The 17,071-nt window shown below is 40.3% G+C and overlaps 1 protein-coding gene across 2 annotated transcripts; it reads left to right on the top strand.

The window, feature by feature from the left end:
* Positions 1 to 11,209: 11,209 nt before the first annotated feature.
* Positions 11,210 to 14,550, top strand: LOC127264885 (uncharacterized). 2 transcript variants are annotated; one of them, XR_007841850.1, is made up of 10 exons: positions 11,210 to 11,480; positions 11,740 to 12,055; positions 12,161 to 12,336; positions 12,914 to 12,981; positions 13,077 to 13,178; positions 13,263 to 13,418; positions 13,503 to 13,622; positions 13,861 to 13,990; positions 14,068 to 14,234; positions 14,329 to 14,550. XR_007841850.1 is itself a non-coding variant. In XM_051294454.1 (9 exons), the coding sequence occupies exons 2-9, from the start codon at positions 11,922 to 11,924 to the stop codon at positions 14,175 to 14,177; spliced, it is 996 nt and encodes a 331-aa protein (XP_051150411.1). In that variant the 5' UTR covers positions 11,210 to 11,480; positions 11,740 to 11,921; the 3' UTR covers positions 14,178 to 14,550. The 2 variants fall into 2 exon arrangements, 1 of the variants encoding a protein (XP_051150411.1); XM_051294454.1 differs by having other exon boundaries at positions 14,068 to 14,550.
* The last annotated feature ends 2,521 nt before the right edge of the window (positions 14,551 to 17,071 follow it).

Raw genomic sequence — 17,071 nt, 5'->3', positions numbered from 1 at the left:
TATTGTTCCTTCTTCTCTCAAAACAAGGATCACCTTTCAATTTCAAACTTTGTAGGAACCGAAACAAACTCCTTCCTTAAAAGAACACTGTTTCTCACATTCTAAGAAACACATTCCAAGGCATATTTTGAGAACCAAAACACTTGAAGTGTTAACAAACATGGCGAATGACCGACCTCATGTTCCATCAAGCAACTGGGAAGGTGTTCTTCAACCCTTCTTTGTAGGTAATCACCCTATTGGAGGCCATGCAGAAGACTTGTTACATATACTCAAGCAACTAGACTTCAAATTCCGATTCTCCCAACGAGGTAGAAGAACCATTCATCGCGTCATCCGCCTAATGGAAAAAATCATTGAGGGGTATGAACCTCTTCGTGACATCCTTGGTCGCATTCCTGACCTCCATCATCACATGGAAATGATTGAAAATCACGCAGCAACCATACTTCCAGACCTTGGTTGGGATAATATATTTTCCAATCAACGAAAAGTCTTTTCAAGATTGCGTACCATTGTTGACCGTGAATATCAAGCCATAACAGACATGCAAGCACGTACCAATCAAGATTTAGACGAAATGCAAAGCCAATGGGAGATGTACCGACCAGATTTGGAAGATCTTATTGAAGAAGAACCAGAACTAATATCCACTCACTGGGATGAAAATTCTGATTCAGAGGCAAAAAATTTCTCACAAATACATGATGACTAACAAAAATGAACCTTTAAATAGGTTCGAACCCCACAAATGGGTCCTGAATAATATTTTGCTTCAGGCAGTTTTGTTATCTGAAAAGGCAGGATAATACCTCTTCAGATATTTAGCATTAATACAATCATGTACTCTCTTACCTTCATGATTTACAATAATGAAAGCGCCATTCCCAATATCTTTTTGTATAATGTATGGTCCCTCCCAATTCGGTGACCACTTTCCCAATTGGTCAGTTTTCTTATATGTAGGAAGAATGGTCTTCCAGACTAGGTCTCCTTTTTGGAATGTCCTGTGAAGAACTTTCTTTCCGTAATTCCTTGCTCTGATTTCACTCTGTTTCACACTTTGACCTATTGCATGGAGTCGGTTAACATCCAAATCCTCCAACTGTTGCAACATAAGCTGTTGGTATTGTGTTGTAAGATCACCATCAGTAAATTCTGTTCGGCCAGACGATACTTGGATTTCGGCTGGTAAAACAGCATCTTGGCCAAAAGTGAGTTGATACGGTGAGAACCCTGTGGCTGTATTTCTGGTATTCCTGTGTGCCCATAAAGCCCGAGACAATAACAAATGCCACTTTCTTGGGTTCCCTTCAACCATCTTCTTTATAATCCCAATAATGATCTTATTTGCTGCTTCCGCTTGTCCATTGGCTTGGGGATAATAAGGTGACGAATGGTGTAATCGGACACCAAATTCTGCCAAGAAAGTAGAGAACTTTTCCCCTGTGAAAACCAGGCCCTGGTCGGTTGTTATAGACTGAGGAATACCATATCTGTAAATAATTTGGTTCAAAACGAAGTCTATCACTTCTTTCTGATCCACATTTTTCAAAGCAACTGCTTCTACCCATTTGGTAAAGTAGTCAGTCGCGACCAATATGAAACAATGGTGTTTCGATGAAGCAGGATGTATCTTACCAACGATATCCATAGCCCATGATTTAAAAGGCCATGGTTTTACCAAAGATTGCAGTTCGGTTACTGGCAAATGGTTCAAATTTCCATGTCTCTGACATTCCTGACACCCTTTGGCAAATTGTATGCAATCTTCGAAAATCTTTGGCCAGAACAAACCTAAACGATGAATGGCCCATCTCATATTCAGACCTGCCCGATGAGCTCCACATATCCCGCCATGTACTTCTGTCATTACCTCTAGAGCTTCTTTAGACCCCAAACATTTTAAAAGTAAACCTTCAAATGATCTCTTATACAAAATTCCATTTATCAATTGAAAACGTAAAGCCTTCAATCGTGTCGCAATCGAAACACTCGCACCTGGATTTTGTAAATACATGATAAGCTCTGTTCTCCAATCGGTCACTGTTTCACTGGTATCTTTGTGTCCGACTGTACCTACGCCGTCGGGCTCATGCCCGACAGCAACTACGCAGTCGGGCTCCTGTCCGACAGTAATTACGCAGTCGGGCTCCTGTCCGACAGTAATTACGCAGTCGGGCTCCTGCCCCCGTCCGACAGTAACTACGCAGTCGGGCTCCTGTCCGACAGTAACCATGCAGTCGGGCTCCCGTCCGACAATCTCCTGCCCGACCATTCGATCACATATTGGGTCTGTCTTTCCTTTTATGCCCGACTTGACCTCCGACCACATATCCTCCAGAATTCCTTTACAGGCCCTTTGAGCCAACTCATCAGCACGTTGGTTTTCTTTCCTCGGAATGAACTCAATTATTACTTCTGAGATTTTCGTCAGTAACCGACCCACAATGTCCCTGTATCTGCGAAGATGAGGGTAATTGCAAACATATTGATTGTTTACCTGGTTGATTACTAGTTGAGAATCCCCTCTTATGATCACAGACTGGACCTTCCTGGCTATTAAAGCCTCCAAACCCAAAATTAAAGCTTCATATTCTGCCGAATTATGGGTCATGGCTTCCAATCGTAGTTGTAAGTTGATCTTTTGACCGTCAGGTCCTTGCAAAAAGACCCCTGCCCCTGATTTATTCCCAGAGGTAGAACCATCAAAGAACATCAACCATGTTCTGGTACTTATATAAGGTACACATCCGACCTGTAGATTATTCAAATATGATGAACAACTAAGTGGTCGAACGCTATCACAAAGAGAATACCCGACTTGTGAAAATTCTGCTAAGAAGTCAGCTACTGCTTGTCCCTTGATTGCCCTCAAAGGGGAATGTTGAAGATCAAAAGGAGCCAATTTGATGGCCCACTTCATGAGTCTGCCCTTCATAATAGGTCTCTGCAAAATCAATTTGATAAGATCCACCTTTGATATGACCTCAATTCTTCTGGGCAGCAAATAATGCTCGAGTTTAGTACAAGCGAAGACCAATGAATAACACATTTTCTCTGGCATAGTGTAATTCAGTTCTGGTCCTGTAAGGGTTTTACTGAGATAGTAGATTGCCCTTTCCTTCCCGTCATCACCATCCTGTGCCAATAAACAGCTAACCACTTCATATGTATTTGCCAAATAAAGTTTGAGTGGCCGACCTTGTTTAGGAGGCATCAAGACTGGAGGGTGAACCAATGCCTGCTTGATAGCATCTAAAGCCGTCTGTTGATCGGGACCCCATTCAAAAGCATTTTTTCCAGCTTTCAACAATTTAGTAATGGGTCTGACCTTGCCAGCAGCATTAGAAATGAAACGCCTCAAATAGTTCACCTTACCCAAAAGACTTTGGATTTCTTTAACTGTCTGGGGTGGCCGACTGTCAAGAATGGCTTTAGCCTTATTGGCATCGATTTCAATTCCTCTCTCATGAACTAAAAATCCTAAAAAGCTCCCGGCTGATATTCCAAAAGCACATTTGGTTGGATTCATCTTCAACTTGTACTTCTTCATTCTTTCGAATGCCTCTTCAAGATTTCTCAAATGTTCGTCAAAACTGGAAGATTTAACAATAACATCATCAATATAAACTTCCATAGATTTGCCAATTAAATCATGAAAGATTGCATTCATGGCTCTTTGGTAAGTTGCCCCTGCATTCTTTAACCCGAATGGCATGACTGTCCATTCATAAATACCTAAAGCCCCTGGGCACCTAAATGCTGTCTTAGGAATGTCTTCTTCTGCCAGAAATATTTGGTTATAACCTGCATAACCATCCATCAGACTAAGGACTTTATGCCCTGCTGCTGCATCTATCAACATGTCGGCCATAGGCATCACATATTCGTCCTTAGGGGTAGCTAGATTTAAATCCCTGAAATCGATGCATATCATTATCTTACCATTTTTCTTGACCACTGGCACAATGTTAGCCAACCACTCCGCATAACGGCAAGGCTGAATGAAACCCACTTTGAGAAGTTTTTGGATTTCTTCCTTGATTTGAGGCATCAGATCCGGGCTCATTCGCCTTGGAGGTTGTTTGTAAGGTTTGCAACCTTCCTTGATAGGCAATCGATGCTCTATTAGACTTCTTGTCAAACCAGGCATTTCTGAATAATCCCATGCTAAACAATCAATGTTGTTTCTAATAACTTCGAGCATCATTGTTTGTTGCTCTTTAGACAAATAACCACTTAGCCTGATCACTTTTGGAACCAATTCGGTTCCTAAATTAAACTCCAATAATGGGTCTTGTGATGAAGCTGTTGGTTCTGTTTTCTCCAATAAATCAGGCCAACGAAATTGTTCATCTTCTTGGAGGTGAACATCAAGAATCTCTTTACTATTTTCTACTTTATGTAATAACTGCTTTAGATAGAACTTATTAATAAGAGAACTACATACTTCTAAACTTGTATCATCCATAACAAACAAATTATATGGGAATGGGTGTGGCTTTATCATGAGCCATACAATAAAGGTGTTCTTTTAATAGAACATCGAGTTCTGGCCAGTGACTTTATAACCCTTGTTTGGGTATTCCCTGGCCATATACAACTGAGACATCGGAGCCAAATGACTGGAATAAAACACTGACTCTTCAACTTGTTCTGATACATCGAATGGGTTGTCATTCGCTTCCATTTTGAAGACCTGATTTCCTTCCCAGAACATTAATTGTTGGTGCAGGGTTGATGGCACACATTGAGAGGCATGAATCCAGTCTCTTCCCAGCAAGAGAGAGTATGTAGTATCTGCGTCCACAATAAAGAAAACAGTGGAGATCTTCTTTGGTCCGACTTCAATTGTGGCAACCATCATGCCTTCAGGCTTAGTCGGCTGCCCTGTAAAACTTGTCATTTCGAATTTCACAGGAGACAGATCATGAATTCCTTTCCCTAGCTTCTTGAGAGTCTTCAATGGCATAACATTAAAGACTGCTCCATTATCCACAAAAACCTTTGTGATTGGTTTCCCGCAAATGTGAGCATTAACATACAGAGGTTTCAAATGGGAGATCGCACCCTCTGGAATAGGAGGAAACACTATCGAAGGTGTCTCCGACTGAGGCTCGGAATCTGAAGTCTTTGCCCACTCTGTTTCCTCTAATTCATCATCTGCCAAGAATGCCCATAAAGGTTCGTCCATAGTATCATCTACCAGACTCGCCCACATCGGTTCATCTCTCATCTGATTAACCTCTGTCATTCGACAAGGGATTCGTGGCCCCAGACGGGATTTAACAGATCTCGAATTTTCCTCTGTAGTTACAACTTCTTCCTTTGTCTTATTCCGAGATTGAACCGTCAAAGATTCTATACGGAATTCTTCAGGAGATGGATTGATGTTGATCCGTTCACAATGTTGGCATCTAAAACCTCTAAGTATTTCATCTGATATTCCTTTACCTTTCCCCTGTCCCGACGAACTTCCTTTGGTATAATCTGAAGCGCCTAATCCGTCGTTCGGTTGCTTTCTTGAACAGACCCGACCGGACCGACTTTTTGGAGATTGAATGGCTGCTCCCTGCTCATTGATTGTTTGTTCTGTAAAGACTCTAATGGACCGATCTCCTGCCAAGTGGTCGGCTGCTTTTCGTTCGTCGGTTAGTTGTTTTGTTGAAGGAACTCGTTTCCCATACTTTGCAGCATACCTGCGTTTGGCATTGCGAATCTGTGTACGATTCATACCTGGGAAACGAGGATCTATATCAACTGGTAAAGGCTTTTTATTTCGAGCCCAATTGTTCCCGACTGACCCTGTTTTTCTGGTCGGGTGGTCACGCACTAAAACCTTTTCTTTCACCTCCACATTAAAAGAACCGTCTGGATGGTCCCATTTTTCAGCGACTGGCTTTTCAACAACTTTGAGTCGTTCTTCCGGTCGGCCACTGTTTGGCTGACTTCCTTTTTTTGTTCCGGGGCTTGCCTGAGTTCGTTCCCCTGTTTGTCCACTATTGGCCGAATTTTTCCCTGTTTCCGAACTTGGTTGGATGTCAACCATAGCCGTTGTTACTTTCGGAAACGGTTGCTGGTCTACACCTAGAGTGATGTATTTGAGCCGACCTGTCTTGATGGCTTTTTGAATTTCCTTCCTGAAATGAGTACACTGACTTGTATTGTGTGTGAAAGAATTATGCCACTTGCAGTACGGTCGCCCTTTGATTTCTTCTTTAGTGGCCAGTCTTTGCCCCTTTGGAATACGGATCTGCCCATCAGTCAGTAGGATATCAAAGATTTCATCAGCTTTCGAACTATCAAACGTCGGTTGCTCCTTTCCTTCAGATCCTGGTACTGGCTTCAATTTGGGGCATACATAAGGTTTTCCAGAAAGGATTTCGGCTGCCATCTCTTCTGACTGATTAAAATCAAAGTCACATGTTTCTGTTCCCATACTCGCCATATGTTGGCCTCTATTACGCCTGTTATGCTGATCTTCCTCTCTGAACAAAGACTCTAAACGTCCTGCCTTGGATGCAAGACTTGCCAAATCCTCAACATCCAGGGCAGTGAGTGCCTTTCTTAAGCGAGTATGCATATTCCGGACCACTAAATTGGTCATCTCTTTCTCACTGATTACCGTAGGACATCGTCCCTTCATCAATCGCACCCTTTCTATAAACTGTGAAGCAGATTCTTCTGGATACTGTCTCAATTCTAGTAAATCAGTTAAAGAAACAGTTGGTAAAGGATTGAAGAATCTGGCATGAAATGCCATCTCCAGTCCTTCCCACGTCTGAATTTGCCCAGGAGGTAAACTTGCGAACCACGAAAACGCTGTTCTAGTAAGAGATAGACCAAACAGTTGCAACTTATAAAAAGGGTTATTACCAACTTCTCCCAATTGTGCTGTGAACCGACCAACATGTTCTATGGTGGAAGATCCGTCCTCCCCTGAGAATGCATGAAAATCGGGTGGTCGATAATTCCTTGGGAGGGGGTGTTCATTAACGATCCTTTCTGGGAAAGGTCTCTGATATGCAGGACGGTTAGCCATCTGAGGAGTTAGCCCAAACTGATCCCTTAATATATGTGCAATCTCATCAGGATCTACATGAAAACGTTGCTGATCAGGAACATGGAACGGATCCTGCACAGGAATATGAATAGGATCATGTATATATCCTCCAGGCCTGTCCTCCCCTGCATTGTTCGGCTGCGGATTGGAAACCCTTGGTCCCAGCGGAACAGTGTTGGGAAAAGTCAGAGGAGATTTTCCCCTATCCGTTCGGTTGGGATTTGTGGCACTTGGAAATGCACTATCCACGAATGATGGCCCTGCGAAATTTGCCTGTAGTCTGGACGGTGATACTCCTGGTGGAGTTTGAGTGGGTTGAAGACTAACCCTTGACAGTGCTTGATCTAACATGTTCTGCATCAAATTATGTTGCTCACGCAACATGTTCTGCATAACCAAAGTTTGTTGGTTGTTCATATGTTGAACATAAGACCTCCAATCAGTTGGTGGTTGTGGATTTTCCCCGGCATTTGGCACAATAGGTGGTGGAACGGATTCTCCCGCCGGTGCCGAAGATGATTGTGGTTGTGAACCTGCCATATGGACCCTTCCGATGATTCGGCCGGATCTTAGACGTATGAAATTATCGCCGGAATTGGAATGAGCAATTTTGTCTTGCTCCCACTGTGGTCGCCAATTTGTTGATGTAATTTTTCAACAAAAATAAAGTAAAATTCAAAGATATAGAGAATATCCTTAAACTTGATTAATTAGTGCCTGAGATTAGGAATCTCTAAACACTGTATGGTACAGAAAATAAACTGGAAAATAAAAGACTGAAATTTAAAGTGGTGATCCCCAAATCTGACTTTGCTTTGTTAAAGTTGATTGAAGATGCCTTGCCAAATGATGATCCAAATCCTTAAATATTCTTTGAAGAAAACGTTCAGAACCGTCGCACTGTTTCACCAACCGTTCCCACCAGTTACAGAACTCAGAACTGCCTCTTTCATTGACACATGTCTTTAACCGCCTCGCCAACCGCATAACCCAACGACCGACCAACCGACCAATCTAGATACATAATTGGTCGCCAGATCAAAAGACTCACTGGTCGCCCCATCAAACGACCACTATTTGGTCTCTTCAATCGTCTGACCTATCAACAGACCTTTCTTCGCCCGACTTCCTTTTTCGACCGACCCCCATAGCAGCCAACCTTTGTATCAACCGACCCATTTATCCGACTGCGGATAATCCGACCTGCTTGCCCGACCGCGGACCATCCGACTTGCTTATCTGATTGAGAACCAACCGACTGAGAACCCACCGACTGACTCTGGATACCTTATTATTATTATTATTATTTTTGTGCGTAACAATTATTATTATTTTTTGTGCGTAACAACATGCCTCCTCCTCAAGACTCCTAAGCATCATTTCTTATGATGTTTTAGGAGTTAGTAGGTTAGCATCCGAGGCTACGTCAGCCTCAGATCCGACCTCCATCCTTTGAGGCTTCGTTGGACCCGACCTCCATTTATTGCGGACTGGTGCTGGTCTGGACGTTGGTCGATCTTGCACTACCATTGTATTCAGACTCCCGTCCGACTTATTCCTCCTTTCGGCCACTGTTGTTCTGTCATTCTTTTGCTCGCCTGAAAAGTTATGGTCGGCGACCTGACCCGTGTCCGTCCATTCGGCGGGGTCCTCCTGACCTGTATCCGTCCATTCGGCGGGGTCCTCCTGACCTGTATCCGTCCAGGTTACGTAGTCCTCCCGATTTTTGTCCGTCCAGTCGACGTGGTCTTCCCGATCTGTATTCGTCCAGTCGGCGTGGTCCTCCCGACCTTTGTCCATCCAGTCGGTGTGGTTGTCCCGACTACGGTCCGTCCATTCGGTGTGGTCCTCCTGACCATGGTCCGTCCAGTCGGTGTGGTCTTCTCGACCATGGTCCGTCCAGGCGTCGTGATCCTGCCGACCTGTCTCCGTCCATTCGGTCGTCCCTGGTCGGGCCTGTCCTCCTGTTTGGTCCTGTCTCCAGTCTGTCTGACTGGGTATATGCTCAGGAATGGCGTTGTCCGTTTGGGGGCATGACATTTCTGGCGGTGCAGGAACCGAATTCAACATGAATTTTGATTGCTCCATCAAGTTTTGCATTGCGTCATGTATTGCCTGCAGATTTGCTATCTGCTGGTCGTACATTTGCCGAAAACCTGCTGTCAATTCGGCCCGTAGTTGGGAAGCTTCTTCTGCCGTGATAAAGCCAACGGCTGTACTGTGGAATTGAAAATTTGCCATATGGATCAGCAATTTTCTCCCACTGTGGTCGCCAATTTGTTGATGTAATTTTTCAACAAAAATAAAGTAAAATTCAAAGATATAGAGAATATCCTTAAACTTGATTAATTAGTGCCTGAGATTAGGAATCTCTAAACACTGTATGGTACAGAAAATAAACTGGAAAATAAAAGACTGAAATTTAAAGTGGTGATCCCCAAATCTGACTTTGCTTTGTTGAAGTTGATTGAAGATGCCTTGCCAAATGATGGTCCAAATCCTTAAATATTCTCTGGGAAACCGTACTGAAAACCGTCACCCGAACGGTTACAACGTCTCCTTCCCAACCGTCTTCCAACCCTTCTCCTGCTGACACGTGTCCTCAGCACACCAAAATTATCCCTATATTTCACTCTTTAAGCCGACCACAGACCTTCCGCCCTTTAGGCCCGACTGCCAATCTACAATCGTATTGGTCCGACTGCCAATCCTCCCGACTTGCAAACCATCTGACTTGTTTGGATTAGCTACAGACATCCCGACTAACAAACCATCCGATTTTTTGGTCCTGCAGCAGAGTTCCGACCTGAGAACTTCCCAACCTGAGGGCCTCCCGACCTGCGGACTTCCTGTCCTGAAGGCCTCCCGACCTGCGGACTTCCCGTCCTAATGACTTTCCGTCTTGAGGACCTCCCGACCTGAAGACCTTCCGACCTGAGGTCTTTCCGTCTTGAGGACCTACCGACCTGAGGTCCTTCCGACCTGAGGTCTTTCCGTCTTGAGGACCTACCGACCTAAGGTCCTTCCGTCCTGAGGACTTTCCGTCTTGAGGACCTACCGACCTGAAGACCTTCCGACCTGAGGTCTTTCCGTCTTGAGGACCTACCGACCTGAAGACCTTCCGACCTGAGGTCTTTCCGTCCTGAGGACTTAGAAATAAACCTATTTTCCTTGAGCCAGTTCAACCAACTCTAATGTCAGGCCCATTTTTCTTTTACCTTGGGCTTTTTAACCTAATTCTAAATTTCATACGTAACAATATTAATTTATTTAAATATGATAAATATTAAAAATTAATCTGGTGAAATATATTAATTTATTTAAATGATTATCATATTTAAGGGGTGTTTGACAAACAACTTTTAGCTTATTTAAACGCTTTTAGATCCCAAAACACATACGCATCACAAAATACATAGGACCAAAATTGATTGAAACTATTTAAAAATAAATTAAAATTTGATAAGTTTTATTTTATTGAAACTAAATTGATAAATTTTAGGGAAAAAAATTATTTTTGGTCCCAATATAATCAAAATTCATCAATTTTGTTCACAATATAAAAAATTTATCAATCTTGGTCCTAATATAACCAAAACTCATTATTTTTGTCCAAATATAACCAAAACTCATTATTTTTCGTTCAAATATAAAAATTTTATCAATTTTAGTCCCAATATAACTAAAATTCATCATTTTTTGTCCCATATATAATCAAATCTCATCTTTTTTTATCCCACCGCTAACAAACCGACGGAAAATGCTGATGTGAAAAGAAATCGAACCTTATATTTATATTTGAAAAAATTGCACAATCTTGCAAGTCCACTTCAGTATTTTTCGTCGGTTTGTTGACGGTGGGACCAAAAAAGATAAGGTTTGATTATATTGAGATAAAAAATGATGAGTTTTGTTTATATTTGGACTAAAATTGATAAAAAAAATTTATATTGGGACAAAAAATTGATAAGTTTTGGTTATATTGAAAAAAAATGATAAATTTTGGTTATATTATTGATGCATTTTTTATATTGAACCCAAAATTAATAAATTTTAATTATATTAGGATGAAAAATTGTTTTTTTCCCCTTAATTTTAAAATAAAAAGCACACATACGCATCACAAAACACAAAACCCTAAATCAACCGCACACGGCCGTCCCTCCCACTTTCTTTTCTTCCCATTTTCTTCTTCTTCTTCTCCTCATTCCTCTCTCTTTCTCTCCTTTTCTTTCTTCTCCGTCTTTGTTTGCGGGTGTATATTGTCTTCTCGGGCTCTCTTTCTTTTCCCCTTCTCCAGTTTCGAATTCGTCTTCATCAGGTCCCATCCGGCTTCGTCTCCGTCTCTCCTGCCATCCTCTTCACCGTTGATTTCTTTCTTCCACCCACGCTATCCTCTTTTCCGATTGCAATTGTAAGCTTCAATTTATCCTCTCTTTCTTCTTCTTCTTCGGCGGAAGTATCATTCTCTTTTTTTTTTTTGCGGTGTCTCTCCCTTCGGCCGTGGCTTCATATCCGTTTGTTATTTTGCTGATTCTGTAATAAATGTGTAAATTATGTTTATAATAGATAATTCGTATTTATAATGGAAGAATGCTTGTCATTTCGTTGATTCTGTAATAAGTGTGAATTTTTTTTCATATTGTTTTGTTTTCGCCCGTGCATCGGATCAGTTGTTTGGATGTGCGGTTCGGCAGTGTGGATGTTCGGCGGCAGCAATCTGCATCTTTAGCATTTTAGGAGATTTAGTAGACATGATGGGGGTTATTAATTTTAATGGTGGAATCTGTGAGACCACCTTCAATACAAAATAAAAGAAAACATCGCGTCGGCAAATATATAATATATACGATATATGTTCCTTGTTCGGTCCTGCGAAGGAATTTTTTCCCTGCGATTGGGGTTTTCGAGGATGCAATCTTTTTGCCTTGGAAGGGGATTCGTTAGTTGTTCGCCTTCTTCGCCTGCTGTTGAGCTCCCTGCGCCGAGGTTAATCGCTATTGTTCCTGTTCCCTGCTTATTGATTTGATTATTCGTTGTACACTCATTGTTTATGTAAATTTGCGTTATTTAAATCCATGTTTATGATTTCAGGGAGGCTCATCTATGGTATGTTAAACCGAGCGAAGTAAGTGACGAGTCGTTGTTAAGACAGTACCTAGATATTCTGTCACCTGGTGAGAAGGAAGACATATCACGAATGCGGGAAGAAAAGCTGCAGAAAAATGCTCTGCTCGCACGCACTTTGGTTCGCACTACCATAGCCAGATGTACGTCATTACTATGTACCCGAATTCAAAGGTGTTTTCCTCACATTCTTTAGTTATGTTGCTTGAGTTTCTGATAGTGTATTTATATAATTATATGTCCGATGCTTTGTTAAGATGATCTAACAATGCTCACAGAATTTCATTTTAGTTTTGGACTTTTGGGTATTAAAACCGTTATATCTTCTTCCTGCCCATTTCAAATTGTATTTGGAACTGATGCGAACACAGTGAATGTGTGGTATACAATAGCTATGTGAGGTAAGCTTCTTGATTAATCCACATCTATTTGCTTAGCATACATGTGGAGAAGATTGAAAAGATAAACATTAGTCGGGCGGGCTTGGTAAAAACATCAAAAATATTTTATATCTTAAATGAGGTAATGGCTTGGAATTATGAATGAAGGTGGTTAGTAAGAGAGAAAATCAGCTTATGCAATAAGTTTTGCTCCTATGCATTGTGTTTTGAAATTTTGATAGTTTAGTAGGATGAAATTGACATTTTCTTTTGACCAAGATAATCTGAATATTCAATGTACGTGCTGGAACTTGGTACTCATGGCAAGTTTGGTTGTTAGATCAGATAAACCCACCGATTAATCCCAAATCATTGAAATTCAGAAGGAATATACATGGAAAGCCTGAGGTTAAGTCCGTCTATTTTGTGTTAGTTTTTGGTGTTCATCCTTTTCTGGTATCATTTTGAACTTTGTCATTCAAACATCTGGGACATGCTGGCAGGTTGAGTGGCCATTCAGTAATGATTTGCGTCCGCCTCCACTGCATTTAAACATCTCACACACATCTTCTTTAATAGCATGTGGAGTTACCGTCAATTCTCAAGTTAGTTATCCTACCGTTCTTCTTGCTGAGTTATACTTTAAGTCGTTTATTAAATGAAACACCTTATAATTTGCTTTCTTGTAGATTGGTGTTGACATGGAAGAGAAGGACCGGAGTCTTAGACACAGTGTGATAGCTCTTGCTCGGCGTTATTTCACCCAAGATGAAGTTAATTTCTTAGAGGATATATCTGATCCGCAAATTCAGCGCATGGAGTTTATTAAATTGTGGACACTCAAGGTCTTGCTCATCAATTGAATTAGTTATACTAAAAACCTTTGCAAGTATGATTTGTGTTTTTTCACTTCAATCTATCACTTTCAGGAGGCATATGTGAAAGCATTGGGAAAAGGGTTTTCTGGTGCACCTTTCAAAACATTTTCAATTCGATTCAAAGGTACGGGAAGCAAAGGCTTTAGCATATCGGAGGATTCGGATTTTAAGGTATCTTGTTGAGCAGGGAATGCCATGCTTCCATTGTTTTAAAAAAGTTAACATCATATTTGGGAAAACATTAAAAAATCACCAAAGAAGTATAGTCTTATCTCATAGTTGGGTTGTTTGTTTAACATCATCTCAAAGATCCTATGGCTGTTTGCTTATTAAATTGTTTAGACAGCATAATGTTCCTTTCTAACAAATATATATATATATATGTGTGTGTGTTTGTTGATTATGTTAGGCTTCTGAAATAGTAGTAGACTCTTTTGATGGCGGTCCTGACGTCACGAGCAACTGGCAATTTGGTCTCCTAGAATTGGATAATTCACATGTCGCTGCCATTTGCACAGAGAAGCATGGTGCTGCTGAAGGTATCACATGCCGATGTTCTTTAACATTAAGCCTACTGGCACTTGATGAACTGATGCAAAACCTATGCTCTCTGTAGGTGAAAAGGATGCGCTGCTAAAGTTGAAGGTTTGGAAGACGATACCATTTCTAGAAGATAAATGCGCCTCGGGGACAGACGCTGTTAAAACAATCTGTGGCTTGCAGTGAACCAAAACTTGCAAAACTATCTCAACAAACATTTTTTGCTCATTTTTCAAGAAAAGCGTAAGCATATCTTTCATCGACAAATTATGCATAGCAAGTTTTTACGGTTTTTCATTCTTTCTGATTCAAATTGATGATACAATTGTTTGTCTAGCTCACGATGTTACGGTAGGCGTACTTACCGATCGAGTTGTCAATAATTAGAATTTGGAGCGAAATCTGTGCTGCTGTACAGCCAAGCTGTGAACTATGAAATTAGTCCAAATGGTTTTTACCCTTCGGATTTGTTCAGTCTGTTTTATAATGAATGTGTTTTTTAGGTTATGTAATACAAATTGTGTTTGTAATATAAGAAGTGCTTCGTTTTTGTGTAGAATTGTTCGACTTTCTGTGAGTGGATAAATTATACTTTTATGTTTTATATATTATATGTTGTGTTAACATGGATATATTATATTTCTAAATATTATTTCGGAATCGTTCTAAAACAAACACACTTGTAAAGTTACTAGTTTCACAAATTGATGACAATCAGACAGTATTTCAAAGACATGGAGTGAATGCTACGATGGCATACCCCGTAGATTTAGAAGTTCTAAAAACTTCTTAAATTAACATATAAGCTGTGTTTGTCTTGGGGGTTTTTATAAGATTTTTATTATTCATAATTTATTTAAAAGAAATTAAATAATTACTGTGGACAAAAATTTCTTGTTATTTTTAATAAACACAAAATTTGTACAAATTATATTTGATTTGAATTTAAAGTGGGTCATATTCTCTAAATGGGTCATTTGATTCTCCTTCCAGGTCGATTTATTTTTCAACTTGGTTTTTATAATGGCTTCTTTGACCCGAAGAGATTTGGTCTTCGGTTTGATTTTGCTGGAGTTTGTTTGGAGGGTTTTGGTCTCCGTTCAGACAATTTGATCGTCAGCTTTGGATTTGATGTCTTTTTTAAACTATTCGAGACTTTGATTTTTTATTTGGCTTTTTCCGCCTTTTGGAGGGCTTTGGTCTTCGTTTTGGCGATATGATCGTTTTTTTCTGGATTTGATGTCTTTTTTAGACGATCCAAGGCCAAAATCTTTGATTTGTCTTTGCCGTCTTTTGGAGGGCTTTGGTCTCATGCGGGTGATTTGATCGTCAGCTTTGGATTTGAGGTTTTCTTTAGACGATCCGCAGCTTTGATATTTGGTTTGTCTTTTCCGCCTTTAGGAGAGCTTCGGTCTTCGTGTGAGCGATTTGATTATCGGCTTTGGATTTGGTGTCTTCTTTGGACGATCCGCAGCTTTGATTTTTGGTTTGGTTTTTCCGCCATTCGGAGGGCTTTGGTCTCTGTGTGGGCGGTTTGATCGGGCTTTGGATTTATTGTCTTCTTTGGACGATCCGCGGTTTTGATTTTTGATTTGGCTTTGCCGCCTTTTGGAGAGCTTTGGTCTCCGTGTGGGCGATTTGATAATTGGCTTTGGATTTGATGTCTTCTTTGGAAGATCCGCAACTTTGATCTTTGAAGAGGTGGATTTGGTGTTCCATAACGCTTTTGACGGTGTGTCCCTTTGACTTTTGGATCGAAGAGGGCCGAGTTGTTGCTTTCGTGAAGAACACGATGAACACCTCGAAACTTTGGGATGAACTTTGGATGCTCTTCCTTAGCTTTGATGGACTCTTCAATGGTTTTTTGAGCTTTGATCCTTGAAGAGGTGGATTTTGTACTCCATCGCACTTTTGGCGGCGTGTCCCTTTGACTTTTGGATCGAAAAGGGCTTAGTTGATGCTTTGTTGAAGAACGCGATGAACATCTTGATGCTTTGAGAGGAACTTTGAAGACCTTCCCTTGGCTTTGACGAATTCCTCAACGGATTTGAGAGCTTTGATCCTTCCTCCGGCTTGGACATACGACGAAGAACATTAACTTTATCGATTTGTCAACTAATATTGGATCATCTGTCCAAATTAGTGACTTTCGACGAAGAACGCTTCGAAGGACACGAAGAACAATACAGAGAGAGTCTAGAGACTTACCTTTTTACTTGAATCCTTGATGTAACTTCAGTGTCTCAAATGAACTAGTCATGGCTCCTATTTATAGGGGATGGGTGGCTTCGGCTTCCTTTTTTAATGGTGCCACGTGGCGCGTTTTGATTGGCCAATAGGAAGATTTTATAATCTTTCCTTTTCCATCAGATGCTATTTTCTATTCTTGACGGATTTAATTGTGCACATTCCTTTCTCGCCAAGATCTTTATATCATTGTCTTTTTTCGGAAGATGTTAATTTATATACTTCCTTTATTGACAAGATTAATTTATTTTGCTGCCAAATTTATTATGGCTCTATTTATGCACGTAATATTTATACGATATCTTCCATTTTAAGCAGATACTTGCATTAATTGTTGATATTTATTGTACAAAAATGAACATATGTGCATAATTAAATACCATATATTTATTTCATTGAAATTTTATTTTCTTCCAAAATACATGATATTTAATTGATTTTAGACATATATTTTTAGTATCTACAAAATGGTCCATCGAGACACTTTTAAACCGAAGCAAAGCGTTTAAGGCGTGAATGAGTCTCGAAGCATAAGTCAATTTATTTTTTGACTGATTTTGTTTTATGTTTATCCTTTTTTTTTTAGCCAATATTTTTTCAAAGGGCTTTTTCTTTTTTTCTTTCTTTCTTTTTGTTTTTTTTTTTTTGAAGAGATTTTTTTTGTCAAATTGATTTTTTTTAAGCCTGATTGTTTTTTGAGTTTTTTTTTTGGACGAGATTTTTTTTGTCAAATTGATTTTTTTTAAGCCCGATTTTTTTTGGAGTTTTTTTTTTGCATAATTGACTGAATTTAGAGTTATATTCCAAGTTGTTTACGTATCCGGTGAAGGAAT

Source organism: Andrographis paniculata, unplaced genomic scaffold, assembly GCF_009805555.1.
Source record: "Andrographis paniculata isolate CXL003 unplaced genomic scaffold, ASM980555v1 Contig71END, whole genome shotgun sequence".
NCBI lineage: Eukaryota > Viridiplantae > Streptophyta > Magnoliopsida > Lamiales > Acanthaceae > Andrographis > Andrographis paniculata.
This window is presented reverse-complemented; position numbering and strand designations above follow the sequence as displayed.